The 14,127-nt window shown below is 38.9% G+C and overlaps 2 protein-coding genes and 1 non-coding gene across 3 annotated transcripts; 1 reads left to right on the top strand and 2 right to left on the bottom strand.

Moving 5' to 3' along the window:
- Positions 1-4,668: 4,668 nt before the first annotated feature.
- BO82DRAFT_407699 (sugar porter family MFS transporter) lies at positions 4,669-9,417 on the bottom strand (the record flags this gene model as incomplete). The annotated part of the gene is made up of 5 exons (XM_025639649.1): positions 4,669-4,677; positions 7,321-7,484; positions 7,597-8,854; positions 8,906-8,982; positions 9,036-9,417. The coding sequence occupies 5 exons, from the start codon at positions 9,415-9,417 to the stop codon at positions 4,669-4,671; spliced, it is 1,890 nt and encodes a 629-aa protein (XP_025486000.1).
- On the top strand, positions 6,988-7,060 carry BO82DRAFT_t318. The gene has a single exon. It is a non-coding gene; the product is annotated as a tRNA-Thr (tRNA).
- A 1,202-nt stretch (positions 9,418-10,619) lies between the features above and the next one.
- BO82DRAFT_409093 (uncharacterized protein) lies at positions 10,620-14,075 on the bottom strand (the record flags this gene model as incomplete). Its single annotated transcript, XM_025639720.1, has 6 exons — positions 13,496-14,075; positions 13,101-13,424; positions 12,902-13,038; positions 12,759-12,843; positions 12,566-12,698; positions 10,620-12,509 (listed from the first exon to the last, which is right to left on the bottom strand). The coding sequence occupies exons 1-6, from the start codon at positions 13,960-13,962 to the stop codon at positions 10,620-10,622; spliced, it is 3,036 nt and encodes a 1,011-aa protein (XP_025486001.1). The 5' UTR covers positions 13,963-14,075.
- Positions 14,076-14,127: the final 52 nt, after the last annotated feature.

The raw sequence follows: 14,127 nt of genomic DNA on the forward strand, positions 1-14,127 counted from the left end.
ATAAATATTAATAGTTGCACAGCATGCAATCTAGTTAGTATTATATTTATATAATAATACTTTTTTTTAAAATCTTTAAAGCAACTGTTTTAGCTGGAAGCTATTAACTATACTTCTATTATCAGCTATAAAATATAAAATATTCCTTTAAATATTACTAATTTAAAAGAAATATAATATTATTTTATTAGACTGTATATTACTACTAATTAAAATACTCTAATCCTACTTTTTATAACTATTCTACTTAATTATAAAATCTATTTATTACTATAGAACAAGAAATAGTAGTTTAAATTTAATAAAATCTAAAAGCTAAAATCTTAGAATTTTATTAAGGCTTGCTAAAACTATATTTATATTTATACTATTATTAAAGCTCTAAAAAAACTGTGGCTTTCTAGTAATAACAACTTTTAGCAATACTACTAAAATAATCTTATTTTAATAGAACTAGTTAAATTTTCTAATATCTTTTTTTCTAATTAATCTAAAGTTCTTTTAGAATATTATAATAAAAACCATACTATTAATCTTTTTAAAAGTAAATTACTGCTATTTAGACCTATTTATTCTTTATTAAAATAAAAACTTTTTATACTTAGAAATTATATTAATAAAAATACTGTAAATAAAAGAATATATTTATTTAAAAGTCCTACAAAAACTCCTATTTTTTTTAGTATAAAAAAAATAGGAGTTTATAATTATATATAGATTACTGTAAATTTAATAAGATTATAGTTAAAAATTAATATCTACTGCTTTTAATTTCTAAGATCCTGGATTATTTTATAGAATATAAATACTTTAGTAAGATTAATATTCAGAATACTTATTATTATATCTATATTAAAAAAGAGGATAAATAAAAAATTATATTTTATATCTATTACAGCTATTTTAAATATATAGTTATACTATTTAGCTTAACTAATATATCTGCTTTTTTTTAAAAATTATATACATTCTGTACTATATAATATTTTTAATACTGTTTATATATTATATTTAGATAATATTCTTATATTTTCTATAATAAAAGTTAATTATACTAAATATATTAAACAGGTACTGATATAATTATAATAAGCTAATTTATATACTACACTTTTAAAATACTCTTTTTTCCAGTAGTAAGTTAAATTTCTGGGCTATATTATATTTTTTATAGAAATTATAATAGATTTTAATTAAATTAATACTATTATTTTGTAGCTGTTACCTACTACCTACTATAATATCCAGATTTTTCTAGGATTTTATAATTTTTACTAAAGATTTATTTATAATTTTTTTTATTAGTATTACCTTTAACCAACCTACTAAAAGAAAGTTAAAATAGTAAAAAACCTGGTATATATTATCTAATTTTAAATAAAAGACTGGTATTCTACCGGCTTATTTATATTTTTTAAACTGCTCTTTTTCTTTGCTTTTTTAATTTTATACAGCCTATTTAGATTGAAACTAATATCTGTAATAAAAAAATAATAGGTATTTTAATCTAATTTAAACTAATAGAATAATATTATATAATAGCTATTTAATCCAGGAAGTTCTCTAATACAGAACTAAACTAGAGAACTTTAGATTAAAAACTTTTTACTATTATCTATTTATTTAGATATTAGTACTAATATTTTAATAAGATTTAATATCTAATTAAAATACTGTTTAACTATATAAATTTTTAATTTTTTATAAACCAACTGTAATTTAATAGGTGCTAAGTATACTAGTATATAATCTTAGCTTTTTTTAACTTTATAATTAAATATAGATTAGATAAAAACAATCCTACTAACATTCTATTTAGATTATTTAAGCCAGTAAAAGGCTTATATAATAAAAATATTATATAGATACTCTGTAATTAGTTAGTATTTATCTTAGTAGTATCTAAAGTCTTAGTAGTATCTAAAATTAAGAAATTCTAATTTAGATATAGTAAAACATCTTTATAAAAAAGACCTAGATCTAGTATTTATATAATATTAAGCAGGCCTACAGGTACTGCTGGTATAGAATTAGCTAACTAGACTGTGATTTATATAATAAACTATAAGTAAACTACTAGTATTATAGTAATAAAAAAAATAAGTAAAGCTAAAAAGATTTATAAACCAAACTATAATAATAATCTAAAAAACTTAATCAAAGCTCTTTAGAATAAAGATTCTAAAATTTAAAAGAAAAAAAGTTAACTACCTAAAAATTAGAAAACTATATCTAATAGATTATTATATTTTAAAAATAGATTTTATATACTAATAGCAGAAGGCCTATATTAAAAGTTACTATAATAATACTATAATAATCTATTAGCAGAACACTTTAAATAAAATAAAATTAAGCAACTTTTATAAAAAAAGTTCTACTGGATTGGCGTTTAAAATAATATAGAAAATTATATAGTAATATACCCTATTTACTAATATTAAACTATACCTAGGTATTAACTATATAAAAGATTTAAAAGCCTACTAATCCTATTAAAACTATAAATTAAAATTACTATAGACTTTATTACAGAATTATCTAAACTATATTATTAAAACTACTAAGTAGATTCTATTCTAGTAATAGTTAACTGGTTTATAAAAATAAACCGGTTTCTTTTAGTATTATATATAATTTAAGCTGGAGAACTAGCAGAACTGTTTTGTTTAAAAATTAAACTTAAATATAAAGTTTTAAATAGTATTATTATAAATAAAGACTCCCTGTTTACTAGTTAATTCTGGTCTGATTTTTGCTATTAAACTAAAATTAAACAACAACTATTAATAGTATTTTATTTTTAAACTAATAGCTAAACAGAATAGATAAACCAAGTACTTAAACACTACCTAAAATATTTTATAACTAAAAATCAGAATTATTAGATAAACCTGCTCAGCAAAGCTGAGTTTACTTATAATAACTATTTAAATATATTTATTAAAATAATACCTTTTAAAATACTAATAGGTTATTTCTCTAAATTTAGACTTTAGATTAAGAATAATCCTATAGAAATAGAAATACTTTTAATATCTAAAAAATTAAAAAAGTTAAAGACTCTGTAAAAAGATCTATAAAAAAACTAGTAGAAAGCAAGTAAAAACTATTTAATTTACTATAATTATTATTATAGTATACTAGCCTTTAAATAAAAAAATAAAATAGTTTATACTTTTAAATAAAAAGATTTAGTTAAATTATCTACAGCAAATATTAAGTTTAAGAAAACTTTTTAAAAATTAATCCTAAAATTTATAGGATCTTTTAAAATTCTAAAGGCTGTAAGAAAATAGATGTTTTATTTATATCTTTCTAATAAATATACTCAGCTGTATAATATTTTTTATATTTTATTATTAAAATTTTAAAAAGCTAGAGGAGACGTCCCCAAAACTTTACTAATATCAGATCTAGATAAAAATAAAAAGTAGGAGGTAGAGTAGGTACTAAACAGCCTATACTACTAAGAAAACTAATTTTATTTAATAAAATAATAGAAATAGTTTTTAAAATATAACTAATAGTTACCAGCAAAGAATTTAACAAATATTTAGTAAAAAATTTAAAAATTTAATAATTAAAGCACAGTTGCCTACTTTATAAAATATAAATTAAAATTAATATATAATAAAAATAATAAAATAACTATAAAGTATCTGCAACGCGTATACAAACCATAATAAAAAAATATAAATTAATAATATTATATATTTATTTTATTTATAACTATATATTAAAACTATAGAAAAAATAATAATAGAAACCCGGATTATATATATTTAATAAAATAAAATAGTATAATAAAAATATAAAAGTATTAAAATAAGCTATAAATACTAATAAAATAATATTAATTCTATAGGCCTTTATTTAATTTTATAGAAAAACTATTTAATAAAATTTATACTAACAGCTCCTCCGCCCTCTGCCTATTTAAGTATAGGCAGATAATCTTCTAAATAATATTATTTAAAAAAATAACTACTACTACTAACTAAAATAAATAGCTGGTATTACTGAATAGAAGATAGAGGTATTTAAAATTATTTTTAATCTAAACAGCTAAAGTATAGTACTTAAATATAAAATTATAATAAATATCTATATATTTTATTAAACTATTAGTATTTATTTATTATATTAATACTAAAACTTACAGCTATAATCTTTTTTATAGTAGTAGAAATATAATATTTTATATAATATATTTTTTTTATATTAGTAAATTTACTAGTTAGGGCAGCAGTAGTACAGGTAACTGGACAGTATAATATTAGATTTTAGATTTTTTTATTTTTAATATTCTAAAAAAACTTAGTTTATTTTAGAACTGCAGTAAGATTAGCAGTATTTTTAAATATTACTATAACTATCTAATCTATATTTAGTTTATATACTAAAATAATATAGGGATAAAGAAAATAGAATAGGCTTTAAAAAGAAAAAACTTACTAAACTGTAGTTTGCCTTTCTGATAGTATATTACTGGTATTTTACTAATAATATTATATTAAAAACACAGCAGAGTGCAAAGTTTTTTTTATTAATAGGATTAAAATTTTTAACTAAAGTATACAAGTACTTTAAGCACTATATAATATAAAAGAAAAAAAGCTGGGCGGCTAAAAAATAAAAAATTAATAATATAAATATTTTAATTTATTAATAAGTCTACAGCAATCTGTTAGCATCTTAGTAGTACTAAAAATATAAAAATATATATACTTATACTTATAAAGTAGATTTAAAAATAATGGATAATAAAAATAATATAGAAATATAGATAAAGTACAACAGTAATAAAGTTAGATATTAAAAAAGTTATCCAGTATAAATATTAATATATTATTATAATATTAATATTTTATATAAAGAACAACAATATTTCTAAAGCAGAATAGTATTAAATTATAATAACTATATCTAATTAAAACTAGTTTTAAAAAGTTCTATCTACTACTACTGTATTTACCAAACAGGTTAGTTTACCTATTAAAATAGTACTATTATATTATAATTATACTGCTAAAAACAGCTGTATATAAAGGGGAGCCTAATTATTATAGGTAATTTCTAAAAGTATATTAAACCACCAACAGCTTGCCTATATATTCCTAATAGAAGAATTATAATATTAACAACTTAAAAACTACTTTCTTTAGTATTTAACTTCTAAAAACTTGCTATACCTTCGGAATAGCAAGGATTAGTCTTAAAAATAATAGACTGCTACTATTCTATACCTAACTGACCTATTTATCCTTAACACTTATTACAGTTGCTTTATTATTTAAATCTTAAAATCTAAAAAGATTTATATCTAATAGTAATATATTTTATTTTTTATAATATAGATAACTGGCTAACTGTTTATAAATAAACTACCAGTTTTAAAAAATAAATAGCTTTAAAATCTTACTGTTTTAAATATTTATATTAGAATATACTTTCTATTATTTACTATAGAGTATGGGCTATTAATAAACTGTAATATACTAAATAAAAAATAAAAATATAAATAGATATAAAATAACTTTTCTACTGTTTAGAATCTTAACTCTAATTACTTCTACTTTTATTTTTAAAATTTATAAGACCTGGGCAGATCGGGCCTTGCTATATAATCTTATAATCTATTTTTTTTAAATAGATCGGATTTGACAGTCCCTGTAATTTAGGTTTAGTAGTATTTAAAACTATAGCTTTTTTATTTAAGTTTAATTAATTTTAAAGCTCTGCCAGCTATGCCTATAGCTTTTAAATTACTATATCCTACTAAACAAATATAATTTTATAATTAAGAAATATGTTCTATCTAGATAACTTAATTTTAAAAAACTAAGGGTCTGTTTAATAAATTAAGTTTTTAAAATACTTCTATTAGTATACTTAACAGAATACTTTTAAAGTATTCTAATCCAGTATAATAGTATAATACTATTTTTTTAAAGTTATATTAGAATTTCTAAATAGTTAGTCTATAGTTTTTTATACCCTTTATATTATACTTACTAATATTTATTAGTTTCTATCTATTTTATAGTTAATTATTTATTTAATATTATTTTACTCTATTCTATCTTTCTTGTAGGGTTATATACTATTTTAGTTATTAATATTCTGTATTTCTTCTTATAAAATCTTTATAAGTAATTTAAAAAGATCCTTTATTAATACTTTTTTATTTTAAATATTTAAGTAAATGGGCTCTAATAAAACCTGATTCTAATATTAAAAAAGTATTTATATTAGATTTTTTATAGAAGTCTGCTTATACTTTTTTAACCTTAATAGTTTTAATACAGTATATATAGAATATTAACTTTATATAAAGTATTATAAAGGTTTTTATTATTTTTATATTATAAAATATTATTTTATATATTTTAAAATCTTAATAGTACTGTTATTACTTCTTAGCCTACAGTTACAGAATAGAGAGATAACTAATTTAATATAAAAAAAACTATAAGTAACTTAAATAATGTTTAAAATGACTATTAGTATTAAAATTAATTATTAAAAAATCTACCTTTAATATTAGTTATATACAGTTCTGTAATATACTCTTTTAATTATATAACAGTATTTCTTATTTTATAACTATTTTTTACTACTATAACTGTATTATAACTGTACTCTAACTGTATTGTAACCGTACCGCAACTGTATGATAACTAATAAATACTGTTTCTAACTAAGTACTACTATTATTAACAGTAAAAAAGGCTCTATACAGACCCCCTTGGCCTGCTATGTATGCACTTAATAGCAATCCAGACCAATCATTCACATTAATATATAAAATAAAACTGCGAAAAGCCGGACTCCCAGGCTAGATTGAGCAGTCGAGGCGCTTTAGATTATCGGTTCGGTTTTGATCACCAGACCCATATGGGTAGCAATAGACCCGAGAACAATTAGCTTCTTCCTCTGACCATTGGGGTATAACAATTATAATGAGGAGGAAAGACATCCACCGCTCGCATGGCTTAGATGGTAAAGCGCAGCACTAGTAATGCTGAGATCCTCGGTTCGAGTCCGAGTGTGAGCACGTGATTCTTCTTTTTGCTTTTTTTACCCGGCGGCTGCCCGCTCGTTCCCCATCTTTGCTCTCTTTCTTTTCTTGGGGTTAGGTTTGCTGCACATGGCATGCTCAGTATCAAGGCTGTCCAATATGCCTTGACCATCATACACAATCAAATGTTACGTTTCAAACATTACATAGCAACCAGTACATCCATGCCTCGCGCACCACATCTCCCACGACACTGGCTCCGTAAATTACAGTACACTGCAGTGCAACTAGTGCACCTCCTCCGCCAACCGCTCCGCCCCCTCGTAGAACTTGGGTAGCGGCGCGAGCTTCCGCCGCAGGATCCAGACACGGAAGTGCCACCAGGCGTTGTCGAGCTGATAGCGGGCATGCTTGCGGGTGGAGACGGAGAAGACCTGGTCGAGTTCCTCGAGGGTGAGTTCTGCATCCACGTCCGGGTTAGTATAGACGGTTTCAATTTGTGAAGCATGAGCTTAGGAATCTGTCTACAAGGGGAGTGATTCCATGGGAAAGCAGCAGGCAGGCAGACTCACCTTTCGTCTCCGGCACGAACAATAGCACGAGCACCCATCCGACCACGCACCAGGCGGCGTACCATCCGAACGCGCCCTGGGGCTTAAACGAACTCAACAGCAAGGGCCACGTGAACGACAGAATGAAATTGAAGCCCCAGGTCGTCGCCGTCGCGAAGGACATCCCCACCTCCCGGACTTGCAGGGGAAACGCTTCCGCTGAATAGGTAAAGGGAACGGGTCCCTCGCCGGGGGAGTAGAAGACTTCGAACAGGTACATGCCCGTCGTGACCATGGCGACGCGGGCGCGGCTGTTGGGGTTGTCGGGCTCGATCCAGAAGGAGAAGCCGCACCAGAGGAGGCAGAGGGCGAGGAAGGGGAAGGTGAACAGCAGCAAATTGCGGCGGCCCCAGGTGTCGATGGTGAAGAAGGCCGGGAGCGCGAAGACCCAGTTCAGGATGCCGGTGCCCATGGACGCGAGCAGAGCCTGCTGGATCGAGTAGCCCGCGTCCAAGAAGATGGTCGAGCTGAAGTAGGCGATCACGTTGACGCCGCAGAATTGCTGCATGAACATCACGATCCAGCTGGCCAGCGTGGCGCGGCGGTTGCGCGGGACCGTGAAGAGCTCCAGGAACATGCTGAAGAAGTTGCGGCCCGTGTTCACCTGCCGCTCGAGCTGGACCTGCACGTAGGCGTAGTAGAGGTCGCGCGCGGCTTGGAGGGAGGTCGGGCGGAGCGTGCGGAACGCGCGGAAGGCCTGGTCGATGCGGTCGTGTTGGAGAAGCCAGCGCGGGGATTCCGGGCACAGGTAGACCTGCGCGCAGACGATAATGGGCAGCACGACGGTGGAGCCCAGCATGAGCCGCCACGAGAGATCGTCGGAGAGGCCCATGAAGGCCACCCCCATGATGTTGCCCAGCATGATCCCGAACGCCGTCCACATCTGCCACATCATGACCAGGGCGCCGCGGATGGGCGCGGGCGAGCATTCGGCCGCGTAGACGGGCACCGTCGAGGATTTGGACCCAATCCCCAAGCCTAGGACAAACCGGGCGAGGAAGAGGTTGACCCAGGAGTTGGCGACGCCTTCCCAGATGGACGCGACCGCGGCGATGAAGCAGGACCAGAAGATCGTGCCTCGACGGGCGAGGTATCGATTCATGGGCTCCGTCAGCCAGCATCCGACTGTCGCGCAGGCGAGGTAGGGTGCGCCCACGACCAGGCCAGTCAGGTAGTCTTGCATCTTTGGAGAGAAGCGGGGAGACTTGATTCCGAGTTGCTGTAGGGTTTTCAGTGCTCTGCTGTCCAAACGAGCTGGTACGATCCCTACCTTCAAGTAGATTGCCTGCGCGCCGTTGTTAACAGTCTCGTCCATCCCCTGGACAGCGGCAGCAAGGGAGCACATAGCTAGACGACAAGATTAGCCCAAAGACAAGTACACGGATGCGGAAGCCTCTCACCGGCTAGAAAATATAGCTGCCATGGCTGGAACCATTTGTGAGTCTGTTCGCGCCGCAGCGTGTTCTTGTCTTCCTCACTCAGCTCGGGCAGATCGAGCGCTCCTGCTGGGTTCTGCGAGATGAGCGCTCCCTTGCGGAAGTCCTCAAGATGTTCATCGAGACCGTGTTCACGACAGAACTTTTCAACGTCATCCAACAACTTCTCGCGTGGGATACCTGCGAGAGGGTTCTCGAGGATCGCGCTGAGATGACTCGGACCGGTGGTGCGGCCCTCGAGGTCGTAGATCGTATGTGCGCCGCTGGCCTTCTCGGCATGTTCCACTCGAGCAGCTGGACTACCGTCCTTTAGGACCTTCTTCTCGGTGATCTCTTCCTGGGTCATGGTGAAAGGGAGTTTATTTCGGGATCTATCGCGGGGTCTTGTGGGTGATATGTCGCCAGAGAACGACAGAGTCGATCCTCGACTGACTAAAGGGCAAGAGAAGAGAGTCTGACGATCAACAGGCGAATTCCAGGCAGAAACCCCTTCTCGTCCGTGATTTGTATGGACAGTCAAGTTCTAGCCATCCACGAAACGGACACGACTCGAAAGTCCGGCCACGCGAGGGGGAATGGCAGTGGTCTTTTATTACATTATCCATGCGATCGACAATGCATGAGAGGCCTCCCGCCCAAATCGACTCGAAGTGCAGGGTCTAGGCCAACCAGTCGCGTAGATAAGACTGGCTACAGCCACCGACTGTTACAGAGTAACCTTATAATAATTTCATGCCGTCATCAGCAAGTGACCAGGCCGTAAGGATGGCGGGGATCCACATGGATGGCGGAGACAGAAGCTTGAAGCTTGTTTGTGCTGTGGAACCACGGCTGATGAAGGCTCAACATGGCTACCTTATCTCGGAGCGGTGGTTGGCTCGCCTGTCCGGGCGATCACAGTCTAGGCGGGGTTGTGGTGGACCAACCGTGGTTGAGGTCGAATCATGGAATAGTCAATGTAACCTGGGAAGACACGTCAGGATACCCCGTGGGGATGGGTGAAAATGTGGTGGGTCGGCGATGTGCTTGTGTTGAAGTGGGTTACATCCCGAGCCTCGACGGCTTGGAGGCTCTGGGTGGTTTTGGCTCAGTGTTTTCTCTTGTCAGAGGTAATTTGCGCAACTGGCATAGTCCAATTAGATATGTTGATGAGTCTCCTTGATGCATGATGCAAGGCATCCTTCTGCGGCGCCGCGGCAATGAGCGCCACCACCGAGGTTGGACTTACCCGAACCGGAAGACGCAAACAGTAAAAGGAGAGGGCTGGTAAGCTGGAAATAGTGCGTGGAAATCTCCATGTTGATAGCAGTTCCTATGTAACTAGGTCGACAGTTTGTCTTAGCCAGTTAGTCAGGAATCAGAAGGAATTACAGCCGCTTGCCTGGCATGGCGATGTTGTTATCTCCCGGTCAGTGAAATTCGGAGTGGAGTGGTTTGTGGCCAAGCAATATAGTCAGAGAGGGTATATTCAACGCAGAGCTTCAAGCCCAAAGTATAGTAAGAAACAAGAAATCATGCAATTCATTAACACCCATCCATCAAACCACCTTATTCAACCCCAATCCAACACACCCCCACCTCATTCATCGGGGTATCCTGCCAGGTGCCCGCGTGCCAGCGCAACCGCTCCTTGGTCGCCTGCTCAGGCTTCCCAAACACGCGCAGCCACGTGTCCGGACACTCGGGGAAATCCAGATGATTGATGCCGCAGAACACCTTGGGGGTGCGAGAGAACCCGCCTCCATACCAGGGAGCGTCGCTGACGGGATCGTCCCGGCGCCAGACACTGTTGCCCGCGCGGACGCCGCGGCCGTCGTCCTCGCGCGGCCAGGCCAACCAGGCCACCTGCGCGGACTCGAACTCGCATCCGGCGTCCGTGTCGATGTGCACCGTCATGCCGTGCGCGGTCACGTCCGTGATGTACGTGGTCAGCTTGCGGCGGCCGCGCGGCTGCGACACCGCCGTGAACCAGGCGAAGACCTTGGGCTCCGGGTCGGCAAACGGCTTCGCGAAGGTGACCTGCACCGCGGCGTTCTGCGCGGCGGTGCGGCCGGCGGCCGTGTCGCTGGCGTTAACGAGGCCGTGCTGGAACGGGATCTTGCCGTTTGGGAGGACGAGGACGTTGGCCTCGATGTTGAGGGTCGGGTGCAGGAAGGTCTTCAGCGCGAGCATGAACCCGGACTCAGACACCGTCGGCAGCTCGAGCGCAAACCGCGGCGAGTTGGCGCCGTTCACGTCGAGGCAGCGCAGGCCGTAGAGGATGGTCGGGACGATGGGCAGCGGCTTCGGGAAGTGGTACTCGAAGACGGCGCTGCCGCCGGGTTTGCCGCCCTGCCAGCTGCGGTGGGTGTTGGCCGCGAATCGGAGTTCCTGCGCCTCGGTCATGATCTTGGCCGGGTCGACGACGCGGTCGTCGACCGGCGCCCCGACCGCTGGCGTAATGCTTTCCTTGTTACCCCAGATCGGGGCGAGCCGGTACAGCCCGCTTTCCGCCTTGAGGGTGGTTGTCGTGATGCCGTACCCCCAGAAGCCCTTAACGTGGGAATTGACGAGCAAGGGATCGAAGTGCGTGAGGATAAGGTCCTTAAAGGCGAGGCCGCCGCGGATACCCCGGCCGTTGACGGCGGGTTTCCAGTCCTCAGCGTTGCCCAGCAGATCCGGTCCGCGATTAGTGTAGAGCCGGATGGCCGTCACGCGAGTCGGGGCATTGGGGTCGTCGTCGAATTCCTCACGGCCGGTCTCAATAGAGCATGCGATGATCTTCTCGCCATCTTCGGCATTCAACGCCAGTGACAGCGAGCGGTCCCCTCCCGCGGTCCCCATGGCGGCCAGCAGGCCGTTCGCGTACCGCACGCTTAGCCCCGCCACTACTCCATTGTGAACATCCACTCGGACGGACCGCAGACTGAAATCGGGCTTGATGAAGTCCAGATTGCAGAAGAGAGAGCCCGTGGCTGAGCCCACCATGGGGGCGAGGCGCTGGAACTCGCTGACATCGGGTTGATCGGCTTTGTAGCTGGCCGCCTTGGCCACCTCATCCTCGGACATCCCGTCTCCATCAACATGGTCCAGCAACGGGGGGTAAGGGACATCTGTGCCAAAGATCTTGAGATGCGGCAACTTCTCTTTGTCCTTGACCAGGGGCAGCCGTTCCCGGAACACAATCGGGCTCTGGTAGGCTTCCTCCCGCGTCTCGTCGGCGGCCAGATCGGGTTTCGTCTCGATCGCGTCCACCTCCTTGACAATCTTGACCATTTGAAACCGACAGGCCCGCCGCGCTAGATCCAGTCCCTTGATGGTTGATGGAAACCGTGACTCGTCGTCCATCTTGCCCAGCGTGGTGGCGTCCGCGAGCGCGGTGCCCGTGGGCCAGTCCTCTCCGAACTTCTTAGTTCCTGCCTGAATATCGGCTAGGTAGGTGCTAAGGGTACGATAAACCTATTTTTGTTAGCATGGATATCTTGGAGCAACTGAATAGAGTGGCTTCGTGTTACGTTTTTGTAGTCCATGTAGGCATCCAGAAGGGTGTTGGTATAGATGGCCGCGTTTTCGTAAAACAGTGGCTTGAGCGCGGGGGGCTTCAGCGCCATGAAACTGCGCAGAGACTCATACTTAGTGAGGATGGCACTGTGATGGTTAGCTCTGGCCGTTGGAGTGCCATTAGTCGAAGACTTTTGTGAGACCTACTAGGTTCGCTGGGGGGTATTGGCTACCAGATCGGGGAACTTGGCCGCTGTCGCCATCAGAGTCTGGATGGTCCACGGTTGATCCACTGCATTGCTATCTTAGTATGTCACGAGCTCAGATGCAGGAGTTAAGAGAACACCCACTGGGTTTGATGTGTCCTCCACCCGACCAACCCACCTGAATCGTGGTCTCGGTCTGGGAGGAGAAGTTGGTTTTGCCGATACCCACATCAGCCATGGCGTGAATATCCGCCCCGCCAACACTTAGGGCAATCTCTGCTCTAAGCAAGGAAGATGCTTAGGTTCATTCTGCACCAGGGGGAAGAGAGGACACTAGACTTACTCGGCCTTCACCGACATGCGCTTGTCCTTGTTGATGACCTTCATGCTCACCAGAGCGTTGAACTCGCCGCCCTCGAGGAAGCCCGAGATGAACGCGTCGCCGAAGACGGATCGAAAGTTGTCTTCGTTGACGGACGGGAGGCCCTGAAAGACGAGGGCATCCTTGATGTTGATACTCTGGTTGATGACTTTGACGCTGATGAAGAAGTTCAGGTCGCTTTCCTTGAACTTGTCCGTGTCGACGAAAGAGCCCTTGCCGGACCCGCCAACGGCACCGTATTTAATCGACAGAGAACCGGAAATATTCATGTCATCCGTGATCTCACTGGAAGAGTTTAGCTGAAGCTTTTTCTTGCAGGGATGTTCAATGTTCCGTCTGGATTAGCTTCAACTCACCTAATCTTATTGACAAACCGCGAGTTGTACGAGACAATCTGACTCGGACCTCGACGCGACAGATCCCGCGCGGCGTGGCGGGGGTTGGCGGATTTCAGCCCCGTCCCGGTCGTCTTGAGCCGGGCCAGACGCATGCGCTTTTTCTCGAGGAGCAGCGTGTCGCGCTTGGTGGCCGAACTATCCACCTCGACGGCGTCTTCGATGCTAGCCTCGAGGGCGGCGATCTCCTCGACGAGCTTCGTGACCGTCTTCACGTCCTGGCTGAGTTGAATGGCCATGCTATCCAGTGCCGTGGGGGGCGCGGGCCCAATGATTTGCTTGGTTGGCGTTGCGGTTTCACCTGGCGCAGTAGATGGAAGGATCTCATCTGTTCCCAGAGGCAGTTGCAGTGGTGAGTCGTCGACTTCCTCATCCTGGTCTTCATTGTCCCCGGCACGCGCCCCAATCGCATAGCGCAGCTCGCGCATAGTAAAGCCATCGTTGGTCACGGCGTTGTCGACACGGTCGGGGTCGATCACCACCGCGTCGTCGATGCAGATTTGCTGCGTATATGTGTTGAAGCTATCACATTGTCAATTTCTCGGGAAACAACCAAGGGGGAAAGGGGGAGGATTGTAGCTTCTACCCTTGGC

This window comes from Aspergillus uvarum (assembly GCF_003184745.1).
Source record: "Aspergillus uvarum CBS 121591 unplaced genomic scaffold BO82scaffold_104, whole genome shotgun sequence".
NCBI classification, from domain to species: domain Eukaryota; kingdom Fungi; phylum Ascomycota; class Eurotiomycetes; order Eurotiales; family Aspergillaceae; genus Aspergillus; species Aspergillus uvarum.